This window comes from Phlebotomus papatasi, chromosome 2, assembly GCF_024763615.1.
Source record: "Phlebotomus papatasi isolate M1 chromosome 2, Ppap_2.1, whole genome shotgun sequence".
NCBI classification, from domain to species: domain Eukaryota; kingdom Metazoa; phylum Arthropoda; class Insecta; order Diptera; family Psychodidae; genus Phlebotomus; species Phlebotomus papatasi.
In genome coordinates, this window is record NC_077223.1 from 78315267 (window position 1) to 78334776 (window position 19510).

The 19510-nt window shown below is 33.8% G+C and overlaps 1 protein-coding gene across 1 annotated transcript; it reads right to left on the reverse strand.

The window, feature by feature from the left end:
• Positions 1–898: 898 nt before the first annotated feature.
• LOC129801049 (uncharacterized) lies at positions 899–17917 on the reverse strand. Its single transcript, XM_055845808.1, has 10 exons — positions 17871–17917; positions 17670–17806; positions 15536–15910; positions 15226–15455; positions 13113–13222; positions 12750–12849; positions 12378–12564; positions 10050–10332; positions 1426–1688; positions 899–1352 (listed from the first exon to the last, which is right to left on the reverse strand). The coding sequence occupies exons 1-10, from the start codon at positions 17883–17885 to the stop codon at positions 899–901; spliced, it is 2154 nt and encodes a 717-aa protein (XP_055701783.1). The 5' UTR covers positions 17886–17917.
• Positions 17918–19510: the final 1593 nt, after the last annotated feature.

Sequence of the window (19510 nt, forward strand, 5' to 3'; positions counted from 1 at the left end):
TATATAAATATCCATGCTCGTAAATTTCCAAATTCCAGATAATGAAAGTGAAACTCAAAACCTCCACCTCAAATACATTAAAACGACTGACGAGTTTTGGTGACAAGCATTTATATTTGGCGACTGATTGGTTTTGAAAATAAATAAATACCTTTTAAGTCTTAGCTGTTAGCCCCTGGGTAAAAGAGATATAGATTTTTTTTTTAAATATTTCGTTTCGGATTTTATAGCTCATTTTTATGACCACAATAAATATAAAGCATAAACGCTCATCTCCAATATAAACTAATAAATATTTTAAAGTATTATTCAATGACAATAAAAAGTTCAAAAGGTCAAAATTTATAATAATATATTTTCTTTTAGAATGATTAAAAAATGTGGTTCTTCGCCCTCTTACTTGAGCAATCAAGATTAAACAATACTTAATGGGAGATGGGAGCAAGTTTCAAATATTATTCAGAAATTCGATTAATAACTGAAATTTGCATAAATTACAAATTCAATAGAATGAACTAAATATTTCAGCACCTCGATATTTTATTGTTGCCTCTCTTGAGCCTATTGTCCAAATAATTGCTGACAAAACAGTGAAACAAAAGGAGGATGCTGCCGCGTGGATTATGTCATAAGAGGTGTGCACGATCATGCAGACGACCTTGTCGGATTGACTTTTATGTCGAAAAGTGGTTCACATTTTTCCCATAAACGTAGAATGAGTGGTTGTATCTGGGAGGCGCCTCCAGAAAGTGAAAACGAAGAAGACATTAGACAAATTTAAATTAGGTTTAATTTATTCAATCGGGAAGAATTTTTTGTTGTTGCTGAAACACATAAATCCAAAAGTTGAGAACACATTTGATAAGGGGTTCAAGAAACGGGTCTTGCAGAATGAGTTTTATGTCCTCCTGAGGTTAGCCACGTAGTTAAGGGCACGCTGGATGAGCTCTGGTACTGGTGGGGCAACTGGTAGGTGAGCACCAACAGGCTGGAAGCCACCCTCATCGGCAACATAGTCCACGCGGTACTTAAGACCATCATCGCCGACGTATTCGTAGAAACCGTTGGCCCTAAGAGCTTCAGCATCAGTGTACTTATTATCAACGCGTCCAGATTCCTCAGCAAGGATCTTGTTCTCAGTCTCGTAGAGGTAGTGGTAACCATCATCATCACCAGTGCGCTCATGTTGGATAATCCTCCAACCACCCTCACCTTGGCCGTAGTTGGATACACGACGGTATGTTTCTTCGGGAGTTACGAAGGCGGGGGGAGCAACAACAGGGGTTGTAACAACGGGTCTAACCGGTGTCAAAACAGTTTTGTCCTGCACATATCGACCATCGTTGAAAGATCTGTGAAACGGGAAAAATTTTTGAATTTGAGTTTATATATCCACTTAATTCGCAATTTTATTGTTAGACTTACACATGGCGGTAGGGATTGTCTTGGTGAACGTATTTACCAGCATCACGATCATCATGAACATACTGCCGTGCATCGTGAACGTATTTACCACTGTCATCATGGACGTACTGTCCTTCTTTCACGTATCTTCCGCTATTGTCGTGAACATAACGTCCATCGAGGGCTCCAAAGTATCTATTGGTATTTACTGTACGGAGGGTAGTAGGGTTGAAAGTGAACGGACGAAGAGTCTGGGCTGTGGCAACGCCCACGAAGAGAGCAATCTTTTTTTTTTATAAAGCAATGAAAAAAAAAATTACACTGTAACTTCACAATAATCCAATAAATCCAATTACGGGACACTTACCAAAAAGATTTTCATTTTGATGTATAATCTAACCACCTGTAGCACCCAATGAGAAAGTGAGACTGGTGTCTTCTGCTCTGCGTGAGTTATTTATATATGGGCCACCAGCCACACAAAGATTATATCAAAGTCTGCACGGATGATCTGTATCTGTCTGTCTTCGTTAGAAAAGTCCAAAATAGAAAAAGCTCACTATAGAGTCTTCACTCCTAAAATTCTTCACAAATATCATCCAGTGAAGAAGGACACATTTAACAGACCAAATACGATCAAGTTTTGACTAAAATTTATGCTTTTTCACATACGTCGAAGCGATACAATCAATTATACTAGTTTTAACGTAGATCACCTTACATCAATTTGTGCATCCGCTTACGTATGGAAACTCATCTTGCTCTCTCAGCCTAATTTATATTCCTTAACACACCCACAATATTAAAATTAATTCCCCCCAAAACTCAAAGTGGTTTAGTTTTTAAAAATTCTTTTGTGTTGAATATATTGATTTATTCACTAGATTTTATCGCACAATGTCATAATGTCGAGGTGCAATGAAGAGCTTTTTCAATTACTTGCACTTTTCATCGGGTTCGTTGTCTAAGTCATTTAAGTCTTTCGTTTATTTATTTAGTATTCTATGATATTTTTAGGCGGGTGAAATATTGGGAATATTTCACATCAGTTTCAACTGCTTAAGGAATACTTTACCTTTACAGAGGTTTATGAAGAAACCATAGCAAATAATTACCGTAAAAGGTGGAAAATGAAGAAAAGATCATTCATGAGTTTAATACAATGTCATAAGAATTGATTTTTTAAGACAACCCTGATGACTCAATTAAACTATGAAACAAATTTTAAAGGGAAAAAGAATTAAATTACAAGCTTTAGAGCATTTACAATTATTTTAACAATATTTACAATTTTGTGAGAGAAATATAATATTTATTTTAATCAATAAATTTTTGCTATTTTTAATGTTTGAGCATTACAACTTTTGAGATAGTTACATACACTTTTTGACTAGTCAAAAGGGAATCGCTCTGTATTTTTTTTATTTTTAAATGTAAAGTATATATTAGATGAGATCATATATTCTGTCAGTAGAAGAGGTAAAAAGTTTGGAGTGGTATATCTCAGCTCCTGATGAACATAATTGGATGAGTGAACTATTGTTGGAAAGCTTGGTTCATTAGCTTTCAGAATCTGGTATATGTAATTGGCTATGGGTAAATCATGGTCATCCAGAACCATTTATGTCGAAGAAAACACATTTTGCAGCGTCATTTTTGACCATCTACTGCTGGGACCAGGAGTGACCCACAATTCTCGCACTTGGACTGTTCGTTAGAGGAACTCAAAGGGTATAATTTGTAGAAGAAACTTTTTTTTTGGACATCTTACTTTTTTTTATTCATCGACTTTTGCAAGAATTTTAAAATGTTAAACGCAAGGAAAAAATTACAGAAATCCTTCTATCCCATTTTCTGGACAAACTAATGAAGATATCGGCTTGGAATGTTCTGAGTACCCCCCCATAAGTTGATCCAAGGAATCCAAATGTCACTTCAATTTCATCCCCACGTCTATCCTTCCCCTCCAGAAATCACTCCTTTAGGAATATCTCAAGAACCAGACCATCGATGCATTTCATTTTGGGATATGTTTTAGAGAGTGTCCTAGCGGACATTTCATCCATACATCTCAACGATGTCCGACCTCTTCTTCTTGCACTTGCTAATAATCTGGTTAGAAGAGCAGAATTTCTTCTGATCCATTTTCTGACCAAAGAGACAAAGTTAGCGACTTTTATTGTTCTGAGTACCCCCCAAAAGTCAATCTAAGGAATCGAAATAACACATGCAATTGCCTCTCATCCCACTCCTTCTCCTCCAGAAACCACTCTTTTGAGAATATCTCAAGAACCAAATCATCGATCCTTTTCATTTTTGGATATGTTTTTGACATGGCCAAGGCGGACATTTTGTCCTCAGACACCAATATTGTACAGAAATTTCTTCTTGGAATTTAGAAGATAATTTTTTAAATTCTTGTACCAACGAATTTCAGCATAAAAAAAATATTTAAGCAAGTAAGAGTTGATTAGGCTTGTGAAAAATTTCGAGATTGATTAAATAAACCACATTCTGTGTTAATCCGTTAAAAATATACTCTCTTACGCTGTCTATTTATTGGCCTTGGAAATTCCAAGAAGAAATTTCTGGATGATATTGGTGTCTGAGGACAAAATGTCCGCCTTGGCCATGTCAAAAACATATCCAAAAATGAAAAGGATCGATGATTTGGTTCTTGAGATATTCTCAAAAAAGTGGTTTCTGGAGGACAAAGAGTGGGATGAGAGGCAATTGCATATGTTATTTCGATTCCTTAGATTGACTTTTGGGGGGTACTCAGAACAATAAAAGTCGCTAACTTTGTCTCTTTGGTCAGAAAATTGATCAGAAGAAATTCTGCTCTTCTAACCAGATTATTAGCAAGTGCAAGAAGAAGAGGTCGGACGTCTTTGAGATGTATGAATGAAATGTCCGCCAGGATACTCTCTAAAACATATCCCAAAATGAAATGCATCGATGGTCTGGTTCTTGAGATATTCCTAAAGGAGTGATTTCTGGAGGGGAAGGATAGACGTGGGGATGAAATTGAAGTGACATTTGGATTCCTTGGATCAACTTATCGGGGGGTACTCAGAACATTCCAAGCCGATATCTTCATTAGTTTGTCCAGAAAATGGAATAGAAGGATTTCTGCAATTTTTTCCTTGCGTTTAACATTTTAAAATTCTTGCAAAAGTCGATGAATAAAAAAAAGTAAGATGTCCAAAAAAAAAGTTTCTTCTACAAATTATACCCTTTGAGTTCCTCTAACGAACAGTCCAAGTGCGAGAATTGTGGGTCACTCCTGGTCCCAGCAGTAGATGGTCAAAAATGACGCTGCAAAAAGTGTCTTCTTCGACATAAATGGTTCTGGATGACCATGATTTACCCATAGCCAATTACATATACCAGATTCTGAAAGCTAATGAACCAAGCTTTCCAACAATAGTTCACTCATCCAATTATGTTCATCAGGAGCTGAGATATACCACTCCAAACTTTTTACCTCTTCTACTGACAGAATATATGATCTCATCTAATATTATGCAATTCAAAGTTCAGCAGAGATTAATTTATCCTAGTTTAAAATATTAAAATTTGTTATTTTTGGAACGTATTTAATGATTCACTCTGTCAAAACTTCCATATTAAGTACCCATTTTAGCTGTTTCTGTTCTAATTTTATGATTAATTTAATGATTTATAACATTTTATAAAATATTCAATATAATAAGATTTTAATTGATTTAAGTGAAGCATTTATAGACCATGAAGGTTGGATTATCGTCTCAAAATAAAATGATTTTTTGAAATATTATTATTATTTATTTATTTTGATGTACCGGGCTTTTTTGCCATTTTGTACATTTTTTGTTGTACAAAGTTTTATTCAGATTACATTGTGTATGAGAAATATGTCCATTCAGACGCTTCAATCACTTGCACCGGGCGGGACTCGAACTCACACGAACTGTGACAGTCGAGCCGGGAGTCACACCGCCCAAGAACCGAACGCCCTTACCAATTGCACCACAAACCCTCTATTTTTTTTTAAATATTCATCGCTTTTTTGAAAATATTTCGCATTACTTACAAATGCAACACATGTTGCAATAGATAATTCGTTAAAAGCGATGAGTAATTTAAAAAAACAATTATTTTATTTTTAGATGACGATCCAACCTTCAAGATCGATATCGACGGCTCAGAATGAGACTCGAACAACTCGATTTTTTACTAAATATTTTTGGATTACTCTTCAATGCCCTCTACTTTCCTGTGAATATTATACATGAAAGTTAATTAAATATTGTTAAAGTTACAGGTTTTTTAATTTTTAAAAACTAAAAACCTTATAGTCAGCACGCAAAATCTCTGATTACAATAGCTCTCTTATAAAGTTGACAATTTGCGAGTTGTTCGAGTCTTAATTTGAGCAATCGATATGATTCATTTACCTCATGTGCTTTGAAAACAAATTTTATTTTATAGAAAATTCAAAATAATAAGTGGAATTATCCGTTATGATTGATAAGTAGCTAAAATTTTTTAAGCATGTTTTTGAAATGGATATTTAGTGTAGAACAGTTAGGTGAAGATTTTAAAGGTGCAAATGAAGAAAGTTTCGTACTATTCTATTTTTCTTATTCCCAAATGAATTTGACCCCTGGCCCTTTTAAGAAAATACGAAGTAGGGAAGACCGGGGGAAGAATTAGCCACGTATAGTATTAGATAGTGGTATATTATAGTTTGTCTTCGAAAGAATATTGAGGAAATCACTCTTTAGTCTAAATATATACTTCCCTTACTATTCATTGATAAACATTTTTTGTACAAAATCTGCGCAATGAAAGACTTCATTTGGTGGCTAATTTCTACCCCGGTCTCCCCTATACGCGATTAGATATTAAAATATGTATTGCCTTTGGTAAAAGGTTCATTAATTTATCATAAGAAAAAAATGAATGGTAGGGCGGAATTACCACTTTTAGCCACTCATATTGAAATCGCTATTTTTATATTATTTATGAATTAAATAAACTGAAAATTCTGCTACTAGGGGGAAGTGGGGCACCTTTGAAAGTGGGGTACCTTTGAAATTGGGATTTTTCACCTATTTTTAAATAAAATTGAGGCCTATCGTGACATAATTTAGCTGCACAAACAGATTAGGAAGCTAAATTACATTTTGATATGGCTCAGTTCCACATAAATATAGGAGAAAAATCCCAATTTCAAAGGTGCCCCACTTTCAAAGGAACCCAACTTCCCCCTATAGAGTCGAGAAATAATTATTATTTATTTGGGATTTAAGATTTTGAGCATTTTTAGAGCAATATTTTATACAACTGCATCAAATCCAATATATCTTATCAAATATGCCAAGTGTCTTGAAAATTTCATCGAATAAAACTTATGTTTTTGAATAAATAATTTGTATATTGAATATTTAATTACATTCGTAGAATACATAAAATTTGAATTTAGTTTCTTAATATTTCATTTTCATTATTTTTATGTAAAAATGAGGCATGGCGAAAAGTGGTAATATTCTGCAATGATTTTACCACTTATCGTCATTGCATTTCAATAGACGACGCTAATTTCACTTCGTAAATTCTCAGTTAACAAATCTGCATTGTTTACTTTCCGCAATAATCTAAAAATTTAATTTCTCAAGTAAAAGTCAAGAAAAGTCATTTAAAAGGACTAATAAAAATGTGATCATGAGATAAAAGAAATTCATAACATTACTGCCCAAAATAATCGAGTTTGGACAGTTTGGCTTTTTTCAAGTGAATGGTAATAAGTCGTTACAAAACTGGAGAAAAGTTTTAAAAGATGGCGACGAAGTGGTATTTTTGTATTGTTAATAAAAATGTGTTTTTTTTTTTAAATAGTCCAGCATTAAATTGGAGGAGTATTGGATTAAAGAATCTAGAGCCAATGCATCTCAGTGAATTTGTGTCAAATTTGAGTTACTTTATAATAAGGGTACAAAAGTTATAATTAAATTTCACTTTATCCTAAAAATGGTGATAAGTGGTTACTGCACTTTACGAAAGTATCGTTATCCGAAACTTTAAAAATTTCTTCTGTTTTGCTAAAATTATTCAGAAAAAAGCAAACGTAGACGTAGACAGTTAAACAGAAATAGGTAAAATAAAATAGTTTCAGGCAGTAAAATAATAGATTATACATAAACAACTTTATGGTTTTACAAGATGATTGCAGAACGAAATTCAATAGTGTAAACGCTTTAGTATTTCAAATAAGCTATGATTTTTAGTAACTTTTACCCAAAGTTAACTCTTAATGACTAAACTAATACGAATAAACTCTACAAAACCCCAAAATCTATAGATTTGAAAAATAGCTGTTAAGTGTTAAAGCCTTTTATTATTATTTAAGTGACACTGCAATTTAAATTCAATTTTCAAAAAACTGTTCTTTTTAGTTTCACTTACGTGCTCTTGGTCTTTTTTTTCTCATAAAGTTTTCCTTTTTAATGGATCTTAATTGCGATTTTTCTATGAAAACATTAATAAATTATTAATATTAAGGATTAATAACTGCATTTTTTTACATAAGTATTTTTTCCGCATTGTTAAGAATTCCATTAAAAGTGAGCGACCTTTGTTTTAAGAGTTACCAATATCACAGAAATCTATCAACTTTTTTTGCGTGAAATATTCAAAGTCTCATTCACAGCATGACGCTCATCATTAGCTCGTGATATAGTGACTTTTTTTATGAGTATGCGTCTGATTAATATTCAGAAGATAGAAGATCTCGCACTGTTTTACTTTGAATACTGTGTCAATTAAATTATACCGACTGAAGCACAGTCAAAGATCAAGGTAGTTCTATCCAAATTTTCAACACCCTCTATAAGTGGCAACGACATGCAAAAACTTGCCTACAGATGGAATATGCATATATATGAGTTAGTATATAATTTTAGCATTAAGATTACATTTTTCGCAATCTAATAGACTCAGAAGTGCCATAAAGTATCATGAGAAAAATTTGCGATTTTTGGAAACTTGACCAGAAATCATCCGTTCAAAGTGACTAAGAAGGTGTTCTAAATGCCACAAAATAAATCAACCATCGAGAAAGAAGAATATAAAAGTGAATGAGCCATTGTTGGGAAATATGCATGTGATTTCAATTGATCATTGTGTTATTGAACATTTCGTGGTAGAAAAAGATCAATGCTTTTAATTTTTCTATCGCACAATTTTTTTTATGCAAGGACTCTATCATGGCTTTTGTGAATATTTTTCCAAAGATGAAGATCGCATAGAAACTAGAGGAAATATATTGAATATTCATACCTCTTGAAAATCTTGTAAAGCATCTTTGACAAAAATTCTTCAAGGCTTTATGACGTAAATTTCAAAATATCAAAAAAAGTAGAAGAATATAGGGAGAATGACTTTTAAGAACAAATAAAAAACCACATTTTTGTTATCATGCAATAAAACAAAAATCATAAAACATTTTTCTCATAATTTGCTAACACATTTTTTTTTATTAGGGGTCCACGTAAAAGATGATTTTTCTCACAATTTGATTGGGGTATTTCACTGAAGATAGGACAATTTAAAATTCATCGATCAGAGGCCATAAAAAAAATTGAGAAAAATATCGCATACCTTTCGGAGATTTGAATGAAGAATTTAGAGTCGATGAATTCAATTTTGAAGCTTAATCTCTTTAAATAAAACACACAGACGTTTTTAAGATTTTCAAACAATTTTATTGGATGAAATAATCACAAATAAAGCTATATATTTAGTATGATTTAGGGGATTAACTTGCAAAGATTCTTCAGGCTTAAATTTTACGATTTTTCGCTATTCTTCTCCTGTTCATTGTTTCTTGGAATTTGGGATCTTCCTTCTCTGATAATTTCAACATTCCTCTTAGGGGGAAGCCTTTCAGTAGATGACGCTGCAAAAATTATATCTTTTGCTGATGGAGTACTCCTTCCCACAATTATTTTAACATCAGAATGGGGATCATGGTTAGGGAATCCATATTCTTGAGGAATTTTTGGTTTGTCAATGTTAAAGAAGTTGCTCCTGAACGGATCAATGTCATCTGAATTTGAATTCTTGAGACTTTCGCTTGAATCTTTATTTTTAAGGTTCAAGGTTTCAATTGTAGAGGAAGGACCTTTAATTGTGGAGGAATCAGTTTTTAGATTTGTGGGTCTTTCGCTCTGTGAATCCTTTTCGTCAAAGTTCAAGGATCCAATTGTGGAGGAAGAACCTTTGAGTCTGGAATCAATTTCTACTCTGGAGATAGGAGTTTTGAGATTACCAGAAGCAGTGTTTAGGTCTTGTGAATCCCTATGGTTGGTGTTCAAGGACCCAACTGTAGAGGAAGAACCTTTAAGTCTAGAATCAATTTCAAATCTTAAAGGAAGAGTTTTGGAAGTTTCTCTCTCTGAATCCTTTCTATTGGAGTTCAAGGATTCAATTGTGGAGGAAGAACCGTTTTGTCTGGAATTGATTTCAATTTCAGATGGGGAAGCTTTCAAGTTTGCAACTGAACTTCCAGATGTGGTTTTAAAATTTTCAGGGAATGTTATGGGATCATGATTAGGAAATCCATACTCTTGACTTATTTTTGGTCTTTCAATATGAAAAACGTTTGTTCCAAAAGGATCAATCTGACCTCCAGAACTAGTTGAAGCTTGAAGAAGTTTATCCTGTTGATTGTTATATTTGCCCTTTGATGAACTTTCTGTGGATGTTATCAAGATTGTTTCAGTTGCAGCAGGATCAATTGTTGTCTTCAAATTTCCTGTGGATATTTTAGAGTCTTTTTCATTGGAATTGGTGGTAAAGGGGTCATGGTGAGGAAATCCATATTCTTGATAAACATCTGGTCTGTCTATGTAATAGAAATCCGTTCCGAAGGGATCAAGTTGACTGGAAGGCAAACTTTACTTTTAACGGGTAAACTTTTAAAATAGAACAGATTGCAAGGTTTTCTACTGAAGCTGCACCACTGCACAAATTTCTACAGGATTATCTCCAAATTGTCGAAAATTTTGGATGTGTTTTTGCAAGTAAATAAGCATTTGTTCAATCGTACAATGTAACTTATATTAATAGATACATAATTTTATTACAAAACTAATTTAAGCTAAAGGTATTACAGACATTAGATAAGTTTCATAATTTAACATTTAGGGTAGCCAAAAAATTTTGATATATCGTCGCCAATTTTGCACCAAGAACTGCTGCTCTTGACCCGTGTTTGACCTTTCCACGGTTTTCACACTGCTCACGCCCGTCTTGAGGGGCGAACAATACTCGTTCGAATGCAACTAAATATGAAAATTAAGAAAAGAAGACTTGTGACCAGAGTGGATACTTAAGATTAACAACATTTTTGCCACCATTTTACCCCCAAAAACAAATGAGACAAGATCACAACACCACACCAAATCATCAATAAATGCACCTTTTCGGGATGGCATTTATGTAAATTTGATGGCAATTAGTAAAGCCAGAATGGTCAATAAAATAAATTAAGTGAGACATATGCCACGCGAATACAAATTACCAGTTAATTTTCTACCACACTTTTATCAGTTCTCCTTGTCCCTCAAGACCACACTTTTCCACAAATTTTATTACCTTTTTCCCAATATCCAATATGGATTTTGCTGAAGGAAATGTTTCAATTTAATTTCATTGTGAAATGCCGTTGCTCAACATTTTCTTCATCTTCTCACATTTATTATCTCATTGCCAATTTCGATGGAATTTGATGCTTTTTCATTTGCATTTTTGCGCATCAAATAAAATAATCTCAGGAATTTTTGGGTATCTTGTTGCGTCTTTTGGCGCCAGGACAGATAATATTTTGTGAGATTTATTAGTGCATGTATTAAGCTCATCATTAAAACGGTTCACACAGTATGTTTTTTTTTAAGCTCTTTCGACACCATTAATTTAAACATAATACTAAAGACCAGAAGCTCGAAGTGATGCTACTGAAATTTTTCGGAACAGCTTTGAGGAGTGAAATTGGATTTAAAGGGTTTGATCAATTTTACTTTAAAATTTACCGAAATTTATTACTGATACTTTTAAACGTGTCAAAACTTCTCGTTTTAAAGTGATTCACAGAAAAATTTTCTTTTTAATTATAAAAGAGATAAAGTAAGAATTGAAAACGGAAGTCAAATTCTAAATTGAAAAAATATGATTCATTATTAAAGAGTTTAGAAAAGTAAGTACAAATAATTGCAGAAAATTAAATTATCACAACTCCGACGCGAATCCGAAATAGTTAAGTTACAAATCTATAAAATGAGATCTGAATAATATCACTTGTACCTTTATAAACCATATTTAATCATTAAGAGAATATTTGAGATTTAAGATCTATTTTTTCTCTATCTTTTACTCTATCAGACAATGAATATTTTAATTTAATTTAAGATATGATTTTAGCTACTTTTCTTGCAAGATACTTTAGCTTTATAAAGGACTTTATAAAAGGCACCTGATGTTGTTTTAATAGATCACAAAACCTACACTGAAAGAAATCCGAAAAAGTTAAAATAACATTCCGGAAATGTTAATTTTATCTTGCAGTATTTATTTAAAATCGGTGTAAATATTACCATTTTTAGGTGTATTAGGGGTTAAAATTACCCTTTCTCAAGTTAATTTTACCCTTAATAAGGTGTAAAATTAACACTAAAAATGTTGATATATTTTTACACCTAAAAAGTGTTAAATTTCTGAGAAAAAAATGTTAATCGCACCCTCTTTTTTTCACAGTGTAAGACCTAGATAAGGGTAAAATAAATATTTATAAAATATAAACTTCTCAGAAATTTAAAAAAAAAATCCATAATGCTGTTCCGAAAAAATTCAATCATGCAAATAATTAAAATTAACATGAGGTTAAGTGATTTTGCGTGGTTCTAATGAAGAGTTAAGAGAATATCAATTACCTGTATTCGCCAAGGGGTTCGTAATCGTGCACGTAGGGATTATCGATGTGCTTGTAAGGATTATCGATGTGAGAATAAGGTCCATATCCACCGTCATATGGGATATGAACATGGATGTACTTCCCTTTCTCGCGTTGATCATGAACATGAACATAGCGCCATTTAGCAGCATTGTCCACATATTTTCCTTCATTGGGAAGACAAGCAATAAATTAAGGCTTAATAACTCTACAAATAATTTACATAAAGGCGAATGTAGTCGCTCTAAATTTTATGTGATCACTGCAGTTGGAAAAGTCAAGGATTACCAGAGATTGCCACCAAGTGGGTGATCTCAAATGACACAAATTAGCTAAAAATTAATTCAATTACCATCTTCAACGTGAACGTATTGTCCTTTCTTCACTTGCTGACTCGGCCTGTATTTACCATCATCGACACCCTGGGATGTTGTGGTTGCAACAACCAGTACCTGAAATTTGCATTAGATAGGGAAATTATTCACACATTTCACAATAACATTGTATGATTGACTGCAAATTCCAGCCTGGATGATTTGTACTCTCTATATACTCCAAGTTGTGATATTTTGAGGGAAAAAAATTCCATCCAGTTGTTTCCTATGCAAATGATCTAATTTGCATGCACAAGAATACTTTACACATTCAACTATTTGCAACTTCCGTTAAAAAAATATCACTTTGAAGATACTAAGCCATTTGGTAGAATACTTACGAGAATTGTAGCGAAAAGTATTCTCGATTCCATTATTTCGTTTAGATCGTGTTTTGAATAATTTCTTTTTAAAAAAAAATCACACACTTTACAAGTGAAAGTAGATAGCACTTAAGAACTTTTAAGAGTTGCACTGAAAGCTCTAACCGTCACTTTTTGCGCGCTCAAGAAGAAATGCGAGAAGCTGGAGCGGTAGCCTGATATTTATTTACAAGACCCATGGGGAGCTTTTGTGTGTATTGAGTGATCTTCGCACGAGATCATCCTCCACAGACGCATATCGTGATCTTCTTGGGAGGATGAGTAATCTCTCTGGCGTGTACGAGTCACCGAAAAATATTTTTTTTCTTCAGTTCATGGAAATAAGGATAGCGATTGTGACGATCTCTTTTATACGATCAATGCTGAAGGGAAATTATTTTGATCGCAAATGGAGCGATTGGGTTCGCACATGTTAACAAAATATTGTCACCTCAGTCAATATGGACATTTATTGGTGATTTCGTTGGGACAGTTATTGAATATTTTATATTAATATCAAGACATGTGGTGTATTTCTCATCATACAGCAAAAATTGCTGAGTCGCAAGTTGTTGATATTTTATGGCACGTTGATGAACTCTCAACACTTTAGCCGTCAATTTAAAGAGGCTTAAGACACCTATACTCGAGGTCAATATTTAACCGAAATATGAGGATTGGTACAATGCATTGAATGGCTTAAAGTCACTGCAAAGTATTATCATGTTAATTTTTTATGGCTTCAGGAAATTTAGCCATCCAGTTCCGGACTCCACCTTCTTTTGCTGCTTAAGAATTTCACACATTAAACGTATTTTTACCTCTAAAATGATCTTGAAGATGTTACCCTTCCTTCTTAAACGCAATTTTAACGGATCAACTTGGCAATTGAGCATGTATTTTTGGATCAATTCAATATTATTTCATTGACCTTTCCGATGGAATTTGGCGCAAGATGTATTCCAAATTGAAAGGTATATTTTGCAAGAATATATATTGAACTTCTCACCACCCACGCTTATCTTATTAAATAGCAATAAAAGCCACGAGTAGGAAATGATTGAGAAAAGCGAGCGCGCGCCCGCGAAAAATTCCACGTGCAATAAGCGATCTATGTCGTCAGAGATATTGGAATTAGTCTCGTTTTGCAGTTTTTTTCGGTTATTATATCTTTTGCATAAATTTCCTTGAGATGCTAATTGGGAAGACACAAATCTATGACGCATTCAGGCAGGATGTCACATTCTCTTCTTGAATGATAAATAAAAAATTCCAATGAATTTGGATCAAACGCATTTTAACGAATCAAAACAACTCAATAAATTGAAGAGTCATTTCAAAAATATCTGACCGAAAAAAAATATCCCCTGGCGACCTGGCGACACTTTATTTGTTGTTAAAGAATCGCTTAAAGACACGGCTGTCGCCCATGCAATCGATAAAATTGTCGCCTCACAATGGTCCCAGGCCACGAGGAATCTGGAGGTCAATGCTCAAGTGGCGCGTCTTTTCCTACCTCCCACCCTACTTCCCTCTTTCCAAATCCCAAAAAACCACGCACATCTTTTCAGCATATCTTATGGTAGCGTGATCTTTAATGTTCGTAAAAATTCCACAATCAAATAATTTCATCAAATTGAGCTCCCTGTGATAAAATTCAGCAGAATTCTTCACCCATAAATGTCTGATTGGGGCGTGAGGATCTCAGCTGGTGTGTCTTCCTTTTTGTGCCGGATCCACTGGAATCGTAAATTTTAGCACAATACAGACCACCAAAACAGCAGCAATCAATGCCAAAAATAAACCCGAGATGTTTTTTTTTAAACCTCGAAGAGATGCAACCTTCATCGGGAATTGCCATAAATCCCAGCCACTAGTGTCACACAGAAGATTCCAAAAATTCCAGCAAGGTTGTACTTGTATTTCTTATTAATCTCCTCTTCCTTCCACTTCCTCCCACAAGACACACTGTAACAGAGTAAAATTCCACTTATCTGGAAGATTCGCATTATCAATTGCACTTTATTGGGTGAACGGTAACAGAAATTATGTATCTTATACATATATTGATGGAGGCGCCAGGTGCATTATGAAGCGGGTGCGTTGGCTGCCAGGTAAGCAAGAAGTTTCTCGATTTCTGGGGGCATCTTCGGGATATGGTCTCCACGTGGAACAAAGCCCGCATTATCGGCTACATAGTCAACTCGATAAACTTGTCCATCATCTCCAGTGTACTGATAGAATCCTTGAGATCGTAGTCCCTCATCTTCACGTTCTACTCTACCAGATTCCTCTGCTAAGATTCCATTTTCCGTTTCATATCTGTAAGTTTAAGTATCATCATGAATATCAGCCCGAAGTTTGGCAAAATAGCAGATAAAGCAAATTTAAAACTGTTATACAAATAGTGGTAACCGTCCGCAGTGACATCATTCTCTTGGCGAATAGTCTTCCAGCCACCATTTGATCTTCCATCATTAGCTACTACTGATAACCTCTGCACTGGCGGAGATGGTGATGGGGGAGGTGGAGGAGGGGGAGGTGGTGGAGTTGATGGTCTCGTGGGAGCTGTTATCAGGACTGGGGTTGTCACAGGTCTGGGTGATGGTTCAGTTGTAACAGGAGTTACACGGAAACGATTAGCAGCTACTCCTCCAGATGGTCTACCAAAATCTCCTCTTGATGCAGTACCTGTATACTGCCCACCCGCGCCTGTATATAGTCCTCTAGAACCATCTCCCACGTGAGTATATCTTCCTGAATCATCAGGAATATATCTGGCAGCAGTAAAAAGCACAATCAAAATCTAATAGAGTTACAATATATTTCAGCACTAAATAAATCCAATTTAATTCTTTTATAAGCCTGATAATTGTACACTGAGAAAAAACGGGGGTGCGATTTACTTATTTTTACTCATAACTTTAACACTTTTTAGGTGTAAAAATATATAAACATTTTTTAATGTTAATTTTACACCTTTTTAAGGGTAAAGATAAGATGAAAAAGAGTAACTTTAACCCGTAATCAGGGGCATGACATTTCCTATGTTTCCAATTGGCAAAAAGCCAATTTAATAATGAACAGGCAACAACAAACCACAAATTGGCAATCTACGTAGTTTTGAAGGTATCTCGTGAAATGTGTACGAAAACAGGAAAAAATTTACACTAAAACTGGTCGCATTTTTCAGAGCTAATGTCACCCCCCTGCCCCTAATACAACTAAAAAGGGTAATATTTACACCGATTTTGGATCAATACTGCAGGGTAAAATGAACATTTCCGGAATGTTGTTTTAAATTTTTCGGATTTTTCTCAATGCATGAAGATTGTAGAAACTACTCTCGCTCTTTATTTCCTTTGCTTTTGCGTTAATAAAAAATCAAGCACTAAAAATATAGGTAAAATATTGATAAATATGTGAGGACACAAAGATTATTCTTCTATCAAGGACAGAATTAGTTTAATAAAAAATCGTTAATCTCTTTTTGAGAAGTCTCGAAATATAGAGCAACGAAAACAGGTTTAATTTTTCAAAATTTTTGTTATTAATCAGGGCTAAAATTTTATTGAAAAAACACTTTAATTTTTGGTAAGATTGCTGCATCACTGAAAAAAAAAGGGTGCGATTAACTTTTTTTCCTCAGAACTTTAACACTTTTTAGATGTAAAAATATATCAACATTTTTTAATGTTAATTTTACACCATTTTAAGGGTAAAATTAACATGAAAAAGGGAAATTTTAACCCCTAATACACCTGAAAAGGGTAATAGGGTCGAAGGAACACCTCTTCGACAGGGAACCCCTATTGACACTTTTGTCAAAATGTTGAAATTTATTTAACGGATCCAATAAAATCTCAGTAATAAGGGAAGAGCACCAGCGATCGACAGTGTTCCTCGGATCGTCAATTTATTGTCATATAATTGCACCAATTAAAATAAACTTTTAAAAATTATTAGCTACTTTTTACCATTTAATTCTTACAAGAATACAGTGCATTAGTGTAGATTTAATTTATAAAACCAATTTTCCGTGAGACACCTCATTAAATTCGTGACGATCCGAGGTACAGAGTACACAGTAGCAATTACATCTATTTTTTATTAATTTATTGTAAAATTTTAAAGTTCAAACGCACAGATATAGCTAAATGGGTCACTAATATACCGATTATCATACACAAAAATACCAAATAGTATATATTTTGAGGCTTATATTTTCTACTAAAATATCGAGCATGTCTCTTAACAATCCGATCCGGGGTACTTTTCCCTTATAACGTTTTTTCATTAATCTGCGTTTTTCGATAAGTATAAGTGTTCGAATTCTGTGTTCTAAATGGTATAGAGTAGGGTGTCAATAAGTCCTGATACGAGTCCTTAAAGTGTTAATAGGTGTTTCTTTCACTCTATTTACACCGATTTTGGATCAATACTGCAGGGTAAAATAAACATTTCCGGAATGTTATTTTAACTTTTTCGGATTTCTCTCAGTGATAGTACTTAGAAATGAATCACATTAAAACTAACCTTCCGTCATTTCCTCCTCTGTATCTCCCATCATTACTAGGTCGATATCTTCCATCATTGATCCTTGAAGTGGTAGCACTTTGGCCTCTGGCGGTATTCACCATCAGCAGAGCAGCCACGATCACTAACCACAAACCCTTAAAAGACATCACAAGACAATCACTAAGCTGATAATCGACTTACTGAACCAATTGCACCAACCGAAAATTGTCTCATCTCCTCCGGGAAAAAAATATCTGAAGCTAAGAATTGAACAGTACGGATGAAAGTCAGCATCTGTTCATCTGCACATCACTTTATATACAGCGATGGGTGGATGATTTGAGGTGATTAGACTGACAATTTACAATCCAGTTGCCAATATAAAATGCTCGATAAAATGCTCGATAAAATGCAACATTTTGATTATTCAAAAATCATTAGGTGCTCATGCGTTAAATGCCTCAAGTGCCACAGTTATGGTGAGACTCTGACATTAGAACCAAAGTGTGTCATTTTCACTATAATATCTTCAACGTGTCGTCATAATTAACTTCTCACTGTGAATTTATGTGACAAATGTAATTGTTTCACCGTCTCGGATGATGAATATGACTTAATCTTCGCATCATTTTGGCGACAGTATTATGCGATCATTATGCAAAAGCGCACCATCTCGGTCCATTCAGATTTGCTTCCTCAGTGTTTTTCTGCAAAGCAATGTCTATAAATTCAAGATCAAAAACAATTGTAGAGAAAATTTCACACATGCCCATTGAGTTGGTTGCCTGCAGTCATGAAAATGCACCACCAAAGCCACCAAATGGAATGTAATTGCCCTACAACTTGCATAATAATACCGCATTTCAGTTAATTCATTAAGTTTGTGAGAGAATGATCATGGTTTTTAATCGCCCACTATTTTGCAAATATTCCAGAGTGCTTTTTGTGAAAATTGGAAATTTTAATACTTAAAACAAAACAACTATAAGAAAAAATAATACTCGTTTATCTCTAAGACAACGAATTAAAAATTTTATTAGGTATTAAATTCATCTGTGCCGAGATGATTTTATGATCGTGATATCAAGTTTATTTTTTGTTGGTAATATCTAATGATTTATGAAACTGCTTATAGCTTTATTAAATATTTTTATTATTATACGGAATTTATTTTCCAAAAATGTTTATAGCGTTTATAGTTTATAAGCTTCGGATTGTTTTGCTAGAACCTGTAATTCGCACTTCCGCTATTTTAGTGCCACTTTTAGCATATGGGTGTTTTGAGATAGAAGCCCTTAAGATAATTAAACAATCATTTAGAGGTTTTATTATATCAATATTTAATATTTCAAGTCGAACTTTTTACAAGTGACACATGAAGTCGGATTAAACTTAAAGTACTCACACCACAAATTTCGCTTTCAAAATAATACCTTTTTTTTCGTTTTTAATTCCAAAGTGTCAGTATATCCTTGATTTGAGTCACACATTAAAACATAGAAACATAATTTGCTTAATTCATTTTGTAACTTTTCCCAAGTTCCTTATACGGGTTTCAGACCTATGAAACGAGTTTGAGACCTATTTTTTGGAAAGATTTAACTTAGGATTGGATTATTAAAGATAATTAACCTATTAGGCTCTTAAAAATCGATTAAATTGCTCGCTATAAAGGATTTGGAGACCTTCGGGAACTGGGCTAATCCTCTAATCTGAAGACCGCTTTATACGCTTTCAAATTAAAATAGTTTTAATTTATACAACTTTATGAAACAAAAATAAAGTAAATTTTCAGAGTTTTTAAAATAAATTGAATATTTTGAGGCAAAATATATTCTTTTAGCACAATACTCCACTTT

Excerpts from the sequence above, each read along its gene's own strand:
- LOC129801049 (XM_055845808.1), bottom strand. Across the intron at positions 15,911-17,669 it reads AGAGGAGGAAATGACGGAAG|ATATATTCCTGATGATTCAG; the intron begins GTTAGTTTTAAT and ends TACTGCTGCCAG. Across the intron at positions 13,223-15,225 it reads GGCAGCCAACGCACCCGCTT|TGCTATCTACTTTCACTTGT; the intron begins CATAATGCACCT and ends AAAGTTCTTAAG.